Source organism: Mustelus asterias, chromosome 3 (assembly GCF_964213995.1).
Source record: "Mustelus asterias chromosome 3, sMusAst1.hap1.1, whole genome shotgun sequence".
In the NCBI taxonomy this organism is placed as follows: Eukaryota; Metazoa; Chordata; class Chondrichthyes; order Carcharhiniformes; family Triakidae; genus Mustelus; species Mustelus asterias.
Window position 1 is genome coordinate 57138769 of NC_135803.1, and position 13723 is coordinate 57152491.

General features: G+C 43.6%; 1 protein-coding gene across 1 annotated transcript in view; it reads left to right on the forward strand.

The window, feature by feature from the left end:
- The window catches only part of nmd3 (NMD3 ribosome export adaptor), a 43644-nt gene extending 33602 nt beyond the window's left edge, over positions 1-10042 (forward strand). The window contains exons 14-16 of the mRNA XM_078209032.1: positions 490-596; positions 8487-8557; positions 9309-10042. Of these exons, the coding sequence (XP_078065158.1) occupies positions 490-596; positions 8487-8557; positions 9309-9442 (312 nt within the window). The 3' untranslated portion in view covers positions 9443-10042. The remainder of the gene's footprint in view (positions 1-489; positions 597-8486; positions 8558-9308) is intronic.
- Positions 10043-13723: the final 3681 nt, after the last annotated feature.

A 13723-nucleotide genomic window follows, 5' to 3' on the forward strand; every position in this document is an offset into this window, starting at 1 on the left:
AACAATCTGGTTTACTTTGTGTATCCCTACATTGTCTAACCTATCATTATCTTCACTGTTTGAGGCAGTGTAATTTACTCTACCAACTTTCTCTACCGCCTCTTCCTTTTTTTAGCAAGACTCTTAATCCTTTTTGATTGGCCCTATTTTTTTCATTTTCTCCTCCTCCTTCCTAGGGTAATGTCCATTCTTTTTCCACAATTTTACAAAAATGTCTTGGTGTTTTATATGTGGATGGTGTAATTGAAATAACATTTGTCCAGCATAGAATTACATTTTTGAATGTTTTTTCTGACAATGAAACTTTGAGAAAATTTGGAGCATGTTGGAGTTTAGGATTAACTTCGGTAAACCAACTGATTTCAATTCAATCTTTTCTAGTAAAATAAAGGAATATTTTTCATTTTGTTACAGAGATGTGTAGATTGATGAGAATACATAGCTGACCAATTATTTATGTATGCCTACCCATTATGCATTTTCTTCTAGGTATTGATTAAAAAAAGCTATGATCGGGGTAGGAGGCAACATCGTAGGAACTGGAAGCTTAAAGAACTGGACAAGGACCACGAGGACATGGGAACAGATGATGAAAAGTATAGTCTAGTTTATTTTTCACTCACCGATTTATAATACAATAGGTTTATAGGGCTATTACTTTGAAAGTAACTTGAAAGCTAACAAAAAATGTGTCTGTAAATTCTGCAATGTCAAATGGTAAAAGGCCATCCAAGCCTTTTCGAAAAAAGTTTCTTGTGCAAAATGTTCTTGTTACGTATTCACGTCACTCTTACGGTCTCCTTAGGAGATCTAGGAGCTGCACTAACAACATTTTCATTGGAATTTTCTTTAAGATAAAGTAACAATTTATTTGGAGCTCAGAAAGTATTTCAATTTTGAAAGATGATCAGACATATACATGAAAAATGTATTTAAGGGAATGCCATTGCAAAATTAATCTTGAGCTATATTGGCATAAGTTGGCCCTTTTTAAGGGCAGTTTTTAGAAAATGTGTTTACCTGATTTAAGTGTGACATTGGTCAGCACAATTTGTATTTATAAAGGTGGGGATGGGATGGGCGGGGGGATTCTCCCAGCACAGTGGCCTGGAAGACTCAAATGGAGGCTGTTTAGCGGGCTCCCTGTTGGGTGGCATGGCCTTCGCGCATCTCCGGCCGTCGGATTTCCGGCACCGTCAGCTCTGCTCCAGAAATCGGCACAGAGCTGTATAAATTATGCAAGTGAGAATTACCATTTCGTTAAGGGGCCCGGGACTGAAGTCTCCGGGCCCGCGAGTCTCTCTGCCCTCGCCAGGAGTGTTTCACTCTAGTGGGGTTTACAACAGCTCCCCACTAGTGGGGAGGTGGCGCTCTGACCCTGCTTGAGTGAAGGGGGGGCCATGGAGGCCCCCCAGGAGGTACAGGGTAAGAGGGGGTGTCCCATGGGCATTGGCAGTGTCAGCCTTGCCCACTGCCCAAGGGGCAATGCCAAGGGTGCACATTGGCATTGGCCCTTCAGGCATCGGACAGGGCTAGGGGGCGGGGCCTTTTGGGGGAGATTGGTGGGGGTGGAGATCCCGCTGTCACTATGCGCCGGGGTCAGTAACAAATGAAGGGAGACCAGCGATTAGTGCTGGACATCGGCCGGGGGGGGGGGAGAAAGATAGGTGGGGTTGGGGCTTGCCGGGGGGCGGGAGGGGAGGTGGGGTGTGGGTGGGTCCAGGCTGCTGGTTGGATTGGGGAAGGGGAGGAGAGATCGAGGCTAGCCCAGGCACGTCTGGGAGGCCAGTGATTGCGGCAGGGGGGTGGATGGGGGGATGGAGGGGTCCCATGGGCAGCGATGCGGGGTCACAGGGCTGGCTGGTGATCAGGACACTGGTAGTGCGGGCCTACTTCGCTTGTGCCGATCTCTGCTATGACAGATTGGCACATGCGCAGTTGCCTGCTCAGTGCTATGCTGCCAGCCTCTCCAGTGCGAATAGGCCCCGCCCCCTGATTTTTAATGTGGTTCATGCTAGTGCACTCTGCAGTGCACAGACTGGGGAGATTCATTTTGAAAATCCCGGTGAAAATGCCAACAGGATTTACTCCAGTTTTTAACATAAATTCGACAGAATATTTTTGGGAGAATGCTACCCCTGGATTTTGCGGTTACAGTATCCGTGAAAATTCTTCACTGTGATTGGGTGTTACCCTGCTTAAAAAAAAATAAAGGGGGGTCAGTTTAGGACAGAGTTGAGGAGGAACTTCTTTTCTCAGAGGGTGGTGAATCTCTGGAATTCTCTGCCCACTGAAGTGGTGGAGGCTACCTCGTTGAATATGTTTAAATCGCGGATAGATGGATTCCTGATCGGTAAGGGAATTAGGGGTTATAGGGATCAGGCGGGTAAGTGGAACTGATCCACTTCAGATCAGCCATGATCTTATTGAATGGCGGAGCAGGCTCGAGGGGCTAGATGGCCTACTCCTGCTCCTAGTTCTTATGTTCTTAATAATATTAATGCTGCTGGACACCTAGTGAACCCCTTGCCAGATTCAAACTGACTCTGGGAAGGGGAATTCCAAATGATAGTGATCACTTTCGTTGTGGGCCGCTTTGTTCAAGGTCAGCAGTGAATGCAGTTGTTTTGTTGTTGACTGCAAAATTTAGGTTGCTCTAAATATTATATCGTGTTAATGTTATTTAATACTATATAAATACTATATAAAGAAGAGCTTGTTACACTACTTGTGCAGAGGTTGTTAAGCCTTTGGATAATAAGGAAATGGCGAGTTTGTTAAATAATCATATTGTATTTGTATTTAACATAGAACATAGAACAGTACAGCACAGAACAGGCCCTTCGGCCCACAATGTTGTGTCGAGCCTTATCTGAAACTAAGATCAAGCTATCCCACTCCCTATCATCCTGGTGTGCTCCATGTGCCTATCCAATAACCGCTTAAATGTTCCTAAAGTGTCTGACTCCACTATCACTGCAGGCAGTCCATTCCACACCCCAACCACTCTCTGCGTAAAGAACCTACCTCTGATATCCTTCCTATATCTCCCACCACGAACCCTATAGTTATGCCCCCTTGTAATAGCTCCATCCACCCGAGGAAATAGTCTTTGAACGTTCACTCTATCTATCCCCTTCATAATTTTATAAACCTCTATTAAGTCTTCCCTCAGTCTCCTCCGCTCCAGAGAGAACAGCCCTAGCTCCCTCAACCTTTCCTCATAAGACCCACCCTCCAAACCAGGCAGCATCCTGGTAAATCTCCTCTGCACTCTTTCCAGCATTTCCACATCCTTCTTATAGTGAGGTGACCAGAACTGCACACAATATTCCAAATGTGGTCTCACCAAGGTCCTGTACAGTTGCAGCATAACCCCACGGCTCTTAAACTCCAACCCCCTGTTAATAAAAGCTAACACACTATAGGCCTTCTTCACAGCTCTATCCACTTGAGTGGCAACCTTCAGAGATCTGTGGATATGGACCCCAAGATCTCTCTGTTCCTCCACAGTCTTCAGAACCCTACCTTTGACCCTGTAATCCACATTTAAATTAGTCCTCCCAAAATGAATCACCTCACATTTATCAGGGTTAAACTCCATTTGCCATTTTTCAGCCCAGCTTTGCATTCTATCTACGTCTCTTTGCAGCCTACAACAGCCCTCCACCTCATCCAGTACTCCACCAATCTTGGTGTCATCAGCAAATTTACTGATCCACCCTTCAGCCCCCTCCTCTAAGTCATTAATAAAAATCACAAAGAGCAGAGGACCAAGCACTGATCCCTGCGGCACTCCGCTAGCAACCTGCCTCCAGTCCGAAAATTTTCCATCCACCACCACCCTCTGTCTTCGATCAGACAGCCAGTTACCTATCCAATGGGCCAACTTTCCCTCTATCCCACACCTCCTTACTTTCTTCATAAGCCGACCATGGGGGACCTTATCAAATGCCTTACTAAAATCCATGTATATGACATCAACTGCCCTACCTTCATCAACACACTTAGTTACCTCCTCAAAAAATTCAATCAAATTTGTGAGGCACGACTTGCCCTTCACAAATCTGTGCTGACTATCCCGGATTAATCCGCATCTTTCTAAATGGTCGTAAATCCCATCCCTAAGGACCTTTTCCATCAATTTCCCAACCACCGAAGTAAGACTAACCGGTCTATAATTACCAGGGTCATTTCTATTCCTTTTCTTAAACAGAGGAACAACATTCGCCACTCTCCAGTCCTCTGGCACCATCCCCGTGGACAGTGAGGACCCAACGATCAAAGCCAAAGGCTCTGCAATCTCATCCCTTGCCTCCCAAAGAATCCTAGGATACATTTCATCAGGCCCAGGGGACTTATCGACCTTCAGTTTATTCAAAACCTGCCAGTACATCCTCCCTCCGAACAACTATTTCCTCCAGCCTATCAGCCTGTAACACCTTCTCTTCCTCAAAAACATGGCCCCTCTTCTTGGTGAACACTGAAGAAAAGTATTCATTCATCACCTCGCCTATCTCTACTGACTCCATACACAAGTTCCCACTACTGTCCTTGACCGGCCCTAACCTCACCCTGGTCATTCTTTTATTCCTCACATAAGAGTAAAAAGCCTTGGGGTTTTCCTTGATCCGACCCGCCAAGGACTTCTCATGTCCCCTCCTAGCTCTCCTAAGCCCCTTTTTCAGCTCATTCCTTGCTAATTTGTAACCCTCAATCGAGCCATCTGAACCTTGTTTCCTCATCCCTACAAAAGCTTCCCGCTTCCTTTTCACAAGACATTCCACCTCTTTCGTGAATCATGGTTCCCTCACTCGGCCATTTCCTCTCTGCCTGACAGGGACATACCTATCAAGGACACCCAGTATTTGTTCTGTGAAAAAGTTCCACTTTTCATTAGTGCCTTTCCCTGACAGTTTCTGTTTCCATCTTATGCCCCCCTAATTCTTGCCTAATCGCATCATAATTACCTCTCCCCCAATTGTAAACCTTGCCCTGCTGTACGGCCCTATCCCTCTCCATTGCAATAACAAAAGACACCGAATTGTGGTCACTATCTCCAAAGTGCTCTCCCACAACCAAATCTAACACTTGGCCCGGTTCATTTCCCAGTACCAAATCCAATGTGGCCACACCTCTTGTCGGCCTATCCACATATTGTGTCAGGAAACCCTCCTGCACACACTGCACAAAAACTGCCCCATCCGAACTATTTGACCTATAAAGGTTCCAATCAATATTTGGAAAGTTAAAAGTCCCCCATGACAACTACCCTGTGACCCCCACACATATCCATAATCTGCTTAGCAATTTCTTCCTCCACATCTCTATTACTATTTGGGGGCCTATAGTAAACTCCTAACAACGTGACCGCTCCTTTCCTATTTCTAACTTCAGCCCATATTACCTCAGTGTGCAGGTCCCCCTCCAAGTGCCTTTCCGCAGCCATTAGACTATCCTTGATTAACAATGGCACTCCTCCACCTCTTTTACCAGCTTCCCTACACTTACTGAAACATCTATACCCCGGAACGTCCAACAATCATTCCTGTCCTTGTTCTACCCACGTCTCCGTAATGGCTACAACATCGTAGTCCCAAGTACCAATCCACGCCCCAAGTTCTACTTTGTTCCGGATGCTCCTTGCATTGAAGTAGACACACTTCAACCCACCTTCCTGTCTACCGGTACCCACCCTTGACCTTGATACCTTCCCCAATACCTCACCACCCTCAACACTGACTTCTGGACTACAACTCCTTTTCCCACTCCCCTGACAAATTAGTTTAAACCCCCCTGAAGAGCCGTAGCAAATTTCCCTCCCAGGATATTGGTATCCCTCTGGTTCAGGTGCACCCCGTCCTGTTTGTACAGGTCCCACCTTCCCCAGAATGTGTTCTAATTATCCACGTATCTGAAACCCTCCCTCCTACACCATCCCTGCAACCACATGTTTAACTGCACTCTCTCCCTGTTCCTCAACTCGCTATCACGTGGCACCGGTAACGTACCAGAGATGACCACATGTTTTGTCTTGGCTCTCAGCTTCCAGCCCAGCTCCCGAAATTCCTGTTTTAAATCCCCGTCCCTTCTCTTACCTATGTCGTTGGTACCAATGTGTACCACGACTTGTGACTGTTTCCCCTCCCCCTTAAGAATCCGGAAGACACGGTCCGAGACGTCATGGACCCTGGCATCCAGTAGGCAACATACCATCCTTGAGTCTCTTTTGCTGCCACAGAACCTCCTATCTATCCCTCTAACTAACGAGTCCCCAATAACTATTGCCCTCCCGCTCTCCCCCTTACCCTCCCAAGCCACAGAGACGGACACAGTGCTGGAGATCCTCTCACTGCGGCTCACCATTTACAATGGAAAGAGAGGATAAAATACCACCACAACAGTGGTACAAAGGGAATCTAAAATATGTCAAAGAGAGGAACTGAATGGATTTAATACAGAGTTTCCTCTCCGGGATATTAAAAATTGGTTTGGAAATTGTACGGTTTTCCACATTTCTAGATTTGGGTATGATCCTTTTGGATTGGAAAATTGTAAATGGCATTCCAATATATAAGACTGGAATGAGGAATTAAACTAGGTAATTACAGCAATTGTGCAGATACAAGAAGAATTTATCATAGACGCAGGACTGATTTTTTTGGTGGGGTTGAGGAGTCTCTGTGGACCTTTAAAATTGGTGGCTGGAACCTGCTTTTTAGATTTCAAACCCCAATTTTCACCAGTGTGGCATAAAGATGCAGGCTGCTGCAGTTTGCAAGCCTACACCCTGCACCCCTGATCGACTCCATTATGGCTATAGGCATCTCCAAGTTCCCCAGAAATTTCATGGAATTGGGCCAGCTTTTCAAAGAGTCATGGCCCCTCTTGAGAACACAGTAAGAAGTTTAACAACACCAGGTTAAAGTCCAACAGGTTTATTTGGTAGCAAAAGCCACACAAGCTTTCGGAGCTGCAAGCCCCTTCTTCAGGTGAGTGGGAATTCTGTTCACAAACAGAGCATATAAAGACACAAACTCAATTTACATGAATAATGGTTGGAATGCGACTTTAACCTGGTGTTGTTAAACTTCTTACTGTGTTTACCCCAGTCCAACGCCGGCATCTCCACATCATGACTACCCTCTTGAGAAGCCATGATCCATAATTTGGATGAGGGAATCTATTAAAAGGCAAATTCAAAAGATCTTGCCCGTGCCAGCCTATGGCAGTTCTATGTCTATTCACCCAGTCTACAGAACCAATGAACCCAAAGTAAAAGTGGAAAAGCATTTTAAAAAAGCTATTCGTTTATAACTTTCTACATTTAAAAATACTGCTTTTACTAAGTCCTGTAAAGGTGTCAATCATCCAGACATTTTAAGTCTCAGCACAAACTATAAGCACTTGACACCTCTTTATCTTATGTAAATAAACATTGTGCACTTGAGAAAATAGATCACAGAGCTGTCAATCAAACAATATTTTCTTTTGGGTGCATTTGTTAAAACTGACAAATGAATGTCTGGCTCTCAGCCGAGCTTTATTATGCATTCTTAATGGTGAGAGACTAGGAGCTAGGGAGAACAGAGATTGAGTTGTCTATGCAAAGCTAGTTTGTAGGTACAGAAAGTAATCAAAAAGCTGATGTGACGTTGGCTTTTACTTAAGGGTATTAGAATTCAGAAGTGATACTTTAGTCAGGCATTAGGTGAAGCCTTGTTCAGACCAATCTGGGTCATTCTTTCAAATAGGTGTAGCTTTGAGAGGTTACAGTGCTTATGTACTTTATTTGATACCGAGTCTTAAATTACAGGCTGCATAAATTTGGCTTACATTCCTTTGAGTTTAGAAACTTGAGGGTGATTTGAGCAAGATGTTAAAATGATAGTTTTAAACAAGCAGGTACAAAGAAACTGTTTCTTCTGATGGATAAATCAAGAACAAGGGCATCCTGAAACTAGAGCTGGATTTAGTAATCATTAATGGAAAGTGGAAATCTGGAACCTACTCAAAAGTTGTACCTAATGAATTGAAATTTTTAAAACCTGAGCAATGTGTTTTGATATTAATCTGTGCCAAAAAGATTGGTAAGATGAGTTGAGTTACAAATAAACCATGATTAATTGCAGGACAGAGCATGCTGAAGATGCTGAATGACCTCTTGTTCACATAAGTCAGCCATCCAGTGTGGGACTAAAGCCTAAAAATGTAGGCCAGAACGAGAAGGAATGGCAAGAATCAGTTAATTTTCTTTAAGTTTGGTAGCATTCATGGCCACCATTTCTGGTGCTTGCCTAGGATGACCAGATTTATTGAATTTTAGTTGAAGAAATTGCCATGGTGGAACAAGCATGTACAATTGCTTGTCTAAAATCAAACACTATTCATTCCTATGTCGAGTAGGAAAGTATGGGGAAAATAAAATGTGATATTCCAAAATGAGGTAATGAATATGAAATAACAAAAATTTCTTTAAATCATAGACAATACTTGGAATTCCTTGAAGACCTTGAGGATGATGATATCATTAGGAAGAATGTCAATATTTATCGCGGTGAGTTTTGCATTAAGGTTCATGCAAAAATGACCTAAAAGACAACAGCATTGACATTATTGTGGAGGAAGTGGAAGAGGAGTGAATATTATTTTTACCATACCCATCCATCCCCAAATCTCTTTGTTAGAAATCTATCTTATAACTTATTCTGCAGCCATGTGGAGCAACAACATCTAAAATATGTCCAGTTTAGCAGTCGGCATAGAAAGCATCATTCACCACTAGATGGCATCAGAGTGTTATTCATTGCTTAGGGTGTAAAAACTTGAAAAATTAATAGTTTTGTGGTGCAAATCTCGAGTGCGTCAAAAAAATATTTAATTTTATATCTTGCAAATCTCCAAATGGACAGTGGATTAGCTGTGTCTGCTTCTAAATTTTGTACTGCAGGCAAACTTTCTGCTTGGGATTTTCCGGCCACGCTCGTCCCAAGGCCAGAAAATCTAGCCCGAGGTCAATGGACCTTTGCATGGTCCATGTTCCGCCCGTGTACAATTCCTGTGGCGAGCGGGATGGTAAAATTCAGCCCTCTGACTGGAATGCGCTATTTTGCTGACTGGTTATAACATCGCTAGCAAAAGACAGCTTATTTGATCCAGAATCCTGTTAAAACTTGCATGTTTTTTAATATCATTTTCGTGAGGATTCAAACTGCTCCATTTGATACTGTTGTATTCAGAGTTTTAGTTAACAATATGATTGTAGTAAATTTGATATCCTTTAAATGTAAATAACTTTTTCTTCATAGATTCCTCAAAAGTTCCAGTTGAAAGTGATACTGATGATGATGGTGCTCCACGCATCAGTTTAGCAGAGATGTTGGAGGACCTTCATATTTCTGTTGATGCCACGGGCGGTGCAGGAGCAGATATGATTGACTGAAGAAAGCTTTCTTGAAATAAATGGTTACATTTGCTCATAAAAATGATAACCTAAAAAAAAGTCTCATCATATTTGCTGTATTACGGGGATTCACTTTGAGTAAACGTCGGACCTTACACACATTCTGAAGTATCAGAACTCGTGCAGGAGTGTTTCCAGCCTAGTCCAGCCAGTATAGTATGCTCATATTCTAATATAATTAGTCTTGGAATTGATGGAAATTGAGTAAATTAAGTAATCTTTTGGTAATCCGCACATGGGAAGCTTGCTAACTCAAGTTTGTGTAAGTGTACATAATACATAGAGGTTATGGATACATATATGATACACACAAACTCCTCATTTCTTTTGAGACTTGGATTTGAATCACATTTATGAAGTATTTCTTTATCACCAAAGGATTAAGTTAAGCTTTATGTTTCCATGTACAAATATCTTAAGATGAAGATTCCAGAATCTGATGGCTTACAATATGAATTACTAATAACTATATACAATAATGTTTGCTGCAACTTGGACATAGTAGAGTTGTTGGTTTAAATATGTCTAATCCACAATCATATTAAATCCTCTTAAATAAAAAATATCAGATTAAAGGAGTATTCAGTCTTAAAGTGCTTGCATTTATTCAGCTGCTTTCACAATTTCAGGACATGTCAAAGCAATTCACAGCCAGTTAAATAGAGATTTGGGGATGAATGGGTAAGGTAAAAGTAATATTCATTCTGAAGTGGGGTTTGGGCCACAATCTAGTCACTCAGAAGAGAGTGCTGTGACTGAGTGAAGTCTGACACCTCTTTAGAAATGTGGCTGATTTATTTTTAATGTTTAAAAAAAATCAGTGCATTCATAGGATACAAAGATATTACAGAATAAAGTAAATTATTTATATCAGAGTTCTGAAACTGTTCTTGTTTGATTAGCTACAGGATATTGACCTAACAATTTGCTAGCAGTAGAGGGGCTATAAACAGGGCAGCAGGGTCGCTCTTCATAGCTATAGTTCCTTGGTCTTGGCATTGTCCTGCTGAATCTAAGCTGTGCGTTCTCAAAAGCCTAATGTTCAGTCCACAATGGAGTACTCAATTTAAAAATAACCCAGCAACAATACCTTTTTACTCAAAATGGAGGTTAAATTATTTCACGTTATGTTGTTTAGGAAGTTAAAAGATCAGATTACTAACATATAAGCACATCTGCAAGAAATAATGGGAATAAAGCATAAACTGCATACCACTTGTCCTCCACAAGTATTGGGGGTAGTAGAAAGTAGAAATGGAACCAAAAAGATGGCAGCAGGACCGTGGGCTGAGGGAGAGGATGGCAACTGGCCGTGGCAAAGACTGGGGGAGCTGAGTGCAGCCCCCCTCCCCCCAAGGCCAGTTGCAGGTGTGCACGGCTCAGAGGTGTGGTGGCCATGGCGAGGATGTAGCATAGGTGAGGCAGACCACCTCGGACCCCAGGTTAGTGAAGTAACAATGGGAATGTGTGAAGGATGGGGAGAGACTGAAGGAATGGGGTGGGGGCTGTGAGGGAATAGAGTTGCAGGGAAGGGAGATTCTGTGAGGACATTGTGGGAAAGAGATTTTGTGAGGAAGTTGCCAGAAAGAAACAGTTTGTGAGGCGGTTGCGGGGAAGGGAGCGTTGGTGGGGCAGTTGCGGGGAAGGGAGTGTTGGTGGGGCAGTTGCGGGGAAGAGAGCATTGGTGGGGCAGTTGCGGGGAAGGGAGTGTTGGTGGGGCAGTTGCGGGGAAGGGAGCATTGGTGGGGCAGTTGCGGGGAAGGGAGCATTGGTGGGGCAGTTGCGGGGAAGGGAGTGTTGGTGGGGCAGTTGCGGGGAAGGGAGCGTTGGTGGGGCAGTTGCGGGGAAGGGAGCGTTGGTGAGGAAGTTGCGGGGAAGGAAGCGTTTGTGGGATTGACTGCGAGCGCCTGCTCTTTCAGACACTTCATTCGCTGTCTAAAATAAAGTCAGTTTCTTTAGCAACATGAAGTGACATAATCTTGCAATCAAAAATACAGAAATTTGAAGACGAGACGAGAATGAAGCTACGCAAAAGGACTGTTTGTCATTTTACTTAAGTTCTAAGTATGTTGTGTCGTCTGCCTTTGAGTTTTGTGTGGTGATGTTGGGGGCAGAAATGAAGGTTAGCACAGAGCCCCTCTAACTGTAAATCTGCCTCTGGGTGTCATATGAATCAGTTGACAACTGTAAAGAATAAATATTCTACTTATACATTGTAGGGTTGACTGCCCTGGTCCGGATGGGATTTATCCAAGGATTCTCTGGGAGGCAAGAGAAGTGATTGCAGAGCCTCTGGCTCTGATCTTCAGGTCGTCGTTGGCCTCTGGTATAGTACCAGAAGATTGGAGGTTAGCGAATGTTGTCCCATTGTTTAAGAAGGGGAACAGAGACTTCCCCGGGAATTATAGACCGGTGAGTCTCACTTCTGTTGTCGGCAAGATGTTGGAAAAAATTATAAGGGATAGGATTTATAGTTATTTGGAGAGTAATGAATTGATAGGTGATAGTCAGCATGGTTTTGTGGCAGGTAGGTCGTGCCTTACTAACCTTATTGAGTTTTTTGAGAAAGTGACCAAGGAGGTGGATGGGGGCAAGGCAGTGGACGTGGTATATATGGATTTTAGTAAGGCGTTTGATAAGGTTCACCATGGTAGGCTTCTGCAGAAAATGCAGATGTATGGGATTGGGGGTGATCTAGGAAATTGGATCAGGAATTGGCTAGCGGATAGGAAACAGAGGGTGGTGGTTGATAGTAAATATTCATCATGGAGTGCGGTTACAAGTGGTGTACCTCAGGGATCTGTTTTGGGGCCACTGCTGTTTGTAATATTTATTAATGATCTGGATGAGGGTATAGTTGGGTGGATTAGCAAATTTGCTGATGACACCAAAGTCGGTGGTGTGGTAGACAGTGAGGAAGGGTGTCGTAGTTTGCAGGAAGACTTAGACAGGTTGCAAAGTTGGGCCGAGAGGTGGCGGATGGAGTTTAATGCGGAGAAGTGTGAGGTAATTCACTTTGGTAGGAATAACAGATGTGTTGAATATAGGGCTAACGGGAGGACTTTGAATAGTGTGGAGGAGCAGAGGGATCTAGGTGTATGTGTGCATAGATCCCTGAAAGTTGGGAATCAAGTAGATAAGGTTGTTAAGAAGGCATATGGTGTCTTGGCGTTTATTGGTAGGGGGATTGAATTTAGGAGTCGTAGCGTTATGTTGCAACTGTACACAACTCTGGTGCGGCCGCACTTGGAGTACTGTGTGCAGTTCTGGTCCCCACATTACAGGAAGGATGTGGAGGCTTTGGAGAGGGTGCAGAGGAGGTTTACCAGGATGTTGCCTGGTATGGAGGGGAGATCCTATGAGGAGAGGCTGAGGGATTTGGGATTGTTTTCGCTGGAAAGGCGGCGGCTAAGAGGGGATCTTATTGAAACATATAAGATGATTAGAGGTTTAGATAGGGTGGATAGTGATAGCCTTTTTCCTCTGATGGAGAAATCCAGCACGAGGGGGCATGGCTTTAAATTGAGGGGGGGTAGTTATAGAACCGATGTCAGGGGTAGGTTCTTTACCCAGAGGGTGGTGAGGGATTGGAATGCCCTGCCAGCATCAGTAGTAAATGCGCCTAGTTTGGGGGCGTTTAAGAGATCCGTAGATAGGTTCATGGACGAAAAGAAATTGGTTTAGGTTGGAGGGTCACAGTTTTTTTTTTAACTGGTCGGTGCAACATCGTGGGCCGAAGGGCCTGTTCTGCGCTGTAATGTTCTATGTTCTATGTTCTATGCCCGTATTGAAACCTTGTTGACTCCACTGGTTGGTGTTCACTGCTTCAAGATATACCCCTCCATGATCTCCACATCTGCACATGAAAAGACACACATGATTTATGTGCATAATACCACAGAACTGGTTCAGATAAATGATTCATTAAAATTTGATTCACATCAGTATGTGGGACACTTTGGTTATAGCATTCCACTCTTGCCAGAATATTTGAAAAAGCTAAAAACTAAAGGATCAAGAAATAATTGTCAGCTGTAACACCATGCTAATTTGATTTGAAGATCAATACAATTAAGACTACCTCTTGTGGGGAGGTGGGGACCAATTTGCAAATGCACTCCTGGACACTGATATTTTCTCATTTTGGTATTGTTGGCGCAGGTGGCCATCATTGTATACCTTTTGATAACATGCCACATTAGGCAGTAACAAGCCGATTCAGAGAAAGCTTAAAAATTCAAGAACTACTGAGCACAGCTA